Genomic DNA, 5202 nt, shown 5'->3' with positions numbered 1-5202 from the left:
CTGTAATGAGGTCTGGTGCCCTCTTCTGGCCTGCAGGCATACATGGAGGCAGAATGTTGTATACATAATAAATAAATAAATATTTAAAAAAAAAAAAGGCTGCCTTAGACTGTGTGCCAGTCAAGGTTAAAGCCAGCCTGGGCTGCATGAAAAAATAAAAAAAAAAAAAAGACTGCCTTAGACTGTGTGCCAGTCAAGGTTAAAGCCAGCCTGGGCTGCATGAGACCCTGTCTTCAACTGACCGACTTGCCCCCCCAAAAGAAGCTGATTCCGAGTCTTAACTGTGTCCCTAATAACTTTGTGACCTTGGGAAAGGTGCTCTCTGACTCTGGGTTTAAATGTCTTTACAAGTTGATTTTAGAATTTTTTCAAGAATCCTTCTGATGCCGGTTCAGCACCTCCCCCGCCTCTGGTGTTTGGGGCAGGTTCTAGGCTGGACTTGAACCCGTGACTGCCTGCCTCAGTCTCACAGAGTCAGCCCCTCAGCACTCTATTTTTTTTAATTCCTTTCATTCTCTCACTATCACGCTCCATCCTGTACCTGATGATGTGGCGCACAGAACAGACCATGAGCTGTTTCAAGTCATTTTGACCCAGCCTGGAGATGATCAGAGAAAAGGCAATGCCTTGATGTTATACCATGGCTTTCTCCAGCAGCATGGACCTACAGACACAGGTAGAGACACCCAGCTGCCTTTTCTCAAGGCCATAGTGAGAAAGATCTGAAAAACAGAAGGCATCACTCAATGACTGCTAAAATGGAATGTATGAGATTTCTGGTAGGAGACCTGGGCCGTAGGCTCAAGCTCTTTTCCCTGTAGCCCTTCTTCAGCCCCTCTTCTCTGTCTCCATTTATTTACCACATGAAGCTCTCATCATGATACAGACAGACACTGATGAGGTTTCAGTGCCTAGGACCCCCGAGATCCTCTTTACATAATCTTTTTCCTTTCTATCTTTCTTTTTGTTTTTTTGTTTTTCAAGACAGGGTTTCTCTGTAGCTTTGGGGACTTGTCCTGGATCTAGCTCTTGTAGACCAAGCTGGACTCAAACTCACAGAGATCCTCCTGCCTCTGCCTCCTTAGTGCTGGGATTAAAGGCGTGGGCCACCACCGCCCGGCTATGTTCTTCAGGCCAGCTTCCCAACACAAAGCAGCCACAACCATATCTGGTACTAGATCGAGGTCACTTTAATTTTTCTTTTTGTAAGAAATTAGCAGTGTAACCAGAGAGAGACTTACACACAGGACACAAGACCTGGACTCTGGGGCCTGCTCTTGGTGGTATTGGGAAAAGCAGAGTCAATAAGAGGAATGGAGGTGGGTAGGACTGGATTGGAACTGCCAGGGATGGAGGGGTTGAGAGAGGGCACCCAGAAGGTGGGAGGCTGGGGGAGGGGCACTACTCCAGAGGAAAGGGGGTGGGGATAGATGGAGCTGAGGAAGGGGTGCTGGTATGCTGGGTGAAGGGATCCACACACACACCTGCACTGGAGAAGGAGCAAGAAAAGGAAAGAAGGTACCAGGGAGAAAGGAGGGTCCCAGCTAGAGTTAGCTGCAGGGAGCCCCCCTCACCATACCCCAAAGTGCATAACTCAGTAATAAATAGTAATATTTATAAATAAATAAATAAATGCATAAATAAATAAATACATAAATATAAATAAATATCCTTGTACAGCTAGGAGTTTGCTGTGAGGGTGGGTGGAGCATGGAGAAGCAGTGAGTTCATCTCTTCTACAGGGAGTCTAAGACCCATGGACTCACGTAGCACAGACTACAAAGGGCAGACGGGGCTCAGCAGCATGGGCGGGGCACCTTCCTTCCCAGGGCAGCTTCAGAAAGGAGGCGGGGGACATAACAAGAAGGCCCTAGAGCATGCACAGGAGGCAGTCGCAGGCAGCAGGCATCCCCTTGCACCTGAGGGGGGAGCTGATTGGGTTTGCAGGTTTTCAAGGACTGCTGGGGCGGAAGCGGCTGCTGCTGAGCTGCCCCACCCAAGGCCTGGGCCTTCTGCAAGGTGCCCTGGGCTATTCGGAGATGACATTTTCATCCCGGGACTGAGGTTTTCCTTTTGCTAGCTGCCACAGGGAAAAGGAGAAAACTGGAATGGCAGAAGTGGGAAGAGACAGGGGAGCGGTCAGACAGCTCCTAGAGGAGGCAAGGCACTCACTACCAAGTAAGATCTGAGGTCTATATAATTCTAAGCCTCAGGAGTCAGATAGGAAAGGAAGGGTAGACTTTTTCTATAACCCCTGGCTGCCCAGGAATCACCTCGCTCATTTTTCTGTCCCACGAGCCCATTCCTCTCCCAGGCATGGCTGGAGAAGTCTGGGACTTAGGAACCCACTCCTCACTCCCCCACTGGTCATTTCCCCTTTGGATTCGGATGCTGAATCCCACCATTGCCAGAAGAGAATTTGGGTCTAGGGTCTCTGAAAACTTGGACATAGGGCAGAAGAGGCAGCAGCTGAGCAGAGGCTAGGGTTAGTAAATCCAGCAAGGGCTCCATTCTGACCACTCAGGCAAGCAGCTCTGATCAGCTAGGCCTTAAGAACTCTCTGAAAAAACCCGTGAGAGCATGCATCCCTCACAAGCCTAGGTCAATGAAAAGAAACCGGCCTTCAGGACCAGCGGTGTGAGCCCGGTCCTCTGGGATGGGAAGAAGACAGCCATAAGTAATGTATGGTGGCAGGGATCTCAGAAGAGGCCCCAGGAGGAGGGGAGAATCCAGGGTGGGAGGCGGGCTGAGTTCAGACATCCAGCACGTGATTCAGGTAGGAGATGTAGCAGATGGCCAGACGCAGGATCTCAATCTTGGAAAGCTTCTTGTCTGGGGGCAGAGTGGGCAGCAGTTTGCGCAGCTCGGCGAAGGCCAGGTTGAAGGCTTCCACGCGGATGCGTTCTCGCGTGGCATGTGCTGTGCGGTACTTGGCCGTGGCTCGGCGCCGGCGTCGGCGCTCCTCCCGGCTCAGGTGCTGCAGGTCTTTGCGGCCAGCCTCTCCGAGCTCTGCGCTCCGGACCTGGCCCACTCCGGGATCCCCCGACCCGGCACCATCCGGGCCCGGCCCGCCCCCACAGTCGCTAAAGCCCGACTCGGTCTCCGAGTGGGTGGGAGGTAGGTCCAGCTCCATGGTGTCAGAGTTGAGCATCATGATGGAAACCCCCAGCCTAGTGAAAGCCGGATCACCTCCCTACCCGTCCCTCTCGGAGCTTGAAAACGGGCTGTGGGAGAGGCAGTAAGGATCTGAAGTGCTGGGGTCCACCACTTAGCTCACGAAAGCAGAGTCGCTTCAAGGTTCCATGGTCAGGATTCCAGCCTGGAGCCTGAAACAGAAGAAGAATTAAGAATTGACTGCTGAGTGTGTGAGCGGCTCAGAGCTGGGAGAAGAGTTGGAAACTTGGAGTCAGGGCTGTCCAAGGTTAGAGAGACCAGCAGGCAGAAAAGAGAGGAAAAACAGAGGAAAGAGAAAGTTCTGGGAAAGACACAGCAGGCACCGTAACACTGAACAAGAGAAATGAAGACCTAGAACCGCTGACTTCCTAGAAGAAAACAGAGGGGAAACCTTTCGAGACATTGGACTTGGCCTTCATTTTTCCTGACTATAAGAACAGAAGCATAAGCAGAAAGAAAAAAATGTACACCAAAGGTAACTGTAGCACACTAAGAACAATTACCACAGTGAAAATTCAACCTATGGAATAAGGAAGCAGTCACACACCATATATCTGGTAATAAGTTCATATGCAGAGCATATGAAGAAGTTCTTAGGCAAGTGAGGCAGCATATGTAGCCCCACCATTCAGAAGACTGAGGCAGGAGGATTGTGAATTTGAGACTGGATGCATAGTGATACTCAGTCTCAAAAGAGGAAAGTCAGAACAACGAAAATATCGCATAACTTCATTTTGAAGTGGGAAAAGAGCTTGAACAGACATTTCTCCAAAGATGATGCACAAATGGCCAACGTGCTTCTGAAAATACACGGCATAGCACTGGTCACTAAAAATGCAAATAAAAATTACAGTAATATCACCTCTCATTCAGTAGAGATAAAACAACAAAAAACAAAACAATAGAAAGAAAAAAACCTAAAACTCAGTCAGTGTTGACAAGAATGTGAAGAAATAGGAACCCCTGTTTATAAGACTATAGAGCAGTACAACTGTTGTGGAAAACAGCCTGGATGTTCCTCAAAAACAACAACGACAGGAAAAAAAAAACACCTGAAACTGGAAATACAGTGTGTTCTAGCGTTCATGAGATATTGGCACACCCATGCTCATTAATAATAGCAAATGTTCAAATGTTCACCCGTGGAGCAGTGGATAAACAGAATGCAAATATGATGTATACATCTCTATATAAACATAAATAAATATAAAATTATATAAATATATAAGTATAGCTTCGACTAGGAAGGGACTCCTGTCATACTGCAACGTCGATTAAACCTTGAGGACATTATAAGACAAGTACTATCGCTCCACTAGTTTAAGTTCCTAAAGTCGCTTAATTCATAAAAAGAGAAAGTGGAGTGGTGGCTGCCAGGGGTGGAGGGAAGGCAAAGGGGAATTGTTCTATAAGGATCATAGAATTTCACATTCAAAAGATGAAAAAGTTCTGGAGATCAGTTCCACATAAAAGAATATACTTAACATTCTCAGGCTCTACCCTCATTTGCTGTGACTGCAAATTTTGTTGTGTGTGTGTGTAGGTTTTTTTTTTACCAGGTGGGGGCTCACATAATAATAAATAAGGGGAAAGACAGAGAAATAGCCCCAAGGGACATTGGTTATAATTCTAGCCCTTTCCCAGTAGTGAGGGGAGGACTGTAAAGCCTTGGCTTTGGGACCCTCTGTCCTCTTGTTCCTTGCTGGGGAGAGGAAGCAAACACAGAGACTGGCCATTGTTGCCTGCGCTGGGATATATGAAGCATGGTACAACTTTCTCAGCACCACCGCTGGAAACATTAGGTCCTACCACCCTGCCCATCAGGACCACCGAACTCCCCAGCTCTGTCCTTAGCACAGCCCTTGCCATTTCATGGCCTCTTGGAAAGCCTTTAAGGTAGACAGGGGACACTCACCCACAGCCTGCAACACAGTCTGCAGAGGAGGACACAGGAAGTTTCCTGGAGCTACCCTTATGGAGACCAGCTAAGTTTGCTTGTCCCAGAATCTCTGGGTCTTTCACAGTGAG

The 5202-nt window shown here is 48.3% G+C and overlaps 1 protein-coding gene across 1 annotated transcript; it reads right to left on the bottom strand.

Moving 5' to 3' along the window:
• Positions 1-2752: 2752 nt before the first annotated feature.
• Positions 2753-3154, bottom strand: Nhlh1 (nescient helix-loop-helix 1). The gene has a single exon (XM_005368583.1). The coding sequence runs from the start codon at positions 3152-3154 to the stop codon at positions 2753-2755; it is 402 nt and encodes a 133-aa protein (XP_005368640.1).
• Positions 3155-5202: the final 2048 nt, after the last annotated feature.

This window comes from Microtus ochrogaster, unplaced genomic scaffold (genome assembly GCF_000317375.1).
Source record: "Microtus ochrogaster isolate Prairie Vole_2 unplaced genomic scaffold, MicOch1.0 UNK35, whole genome shotgun sequence".
Taxonomy (NCBI): Eukaryota; Metazoa; Chordata; class Mammalia; order Rodentia; family Cricetidae; genus Microtus; species Microtus ochrogaster.
This window is presented reverse-complemented; position numbering and strand designations above follow the sequence as displayed.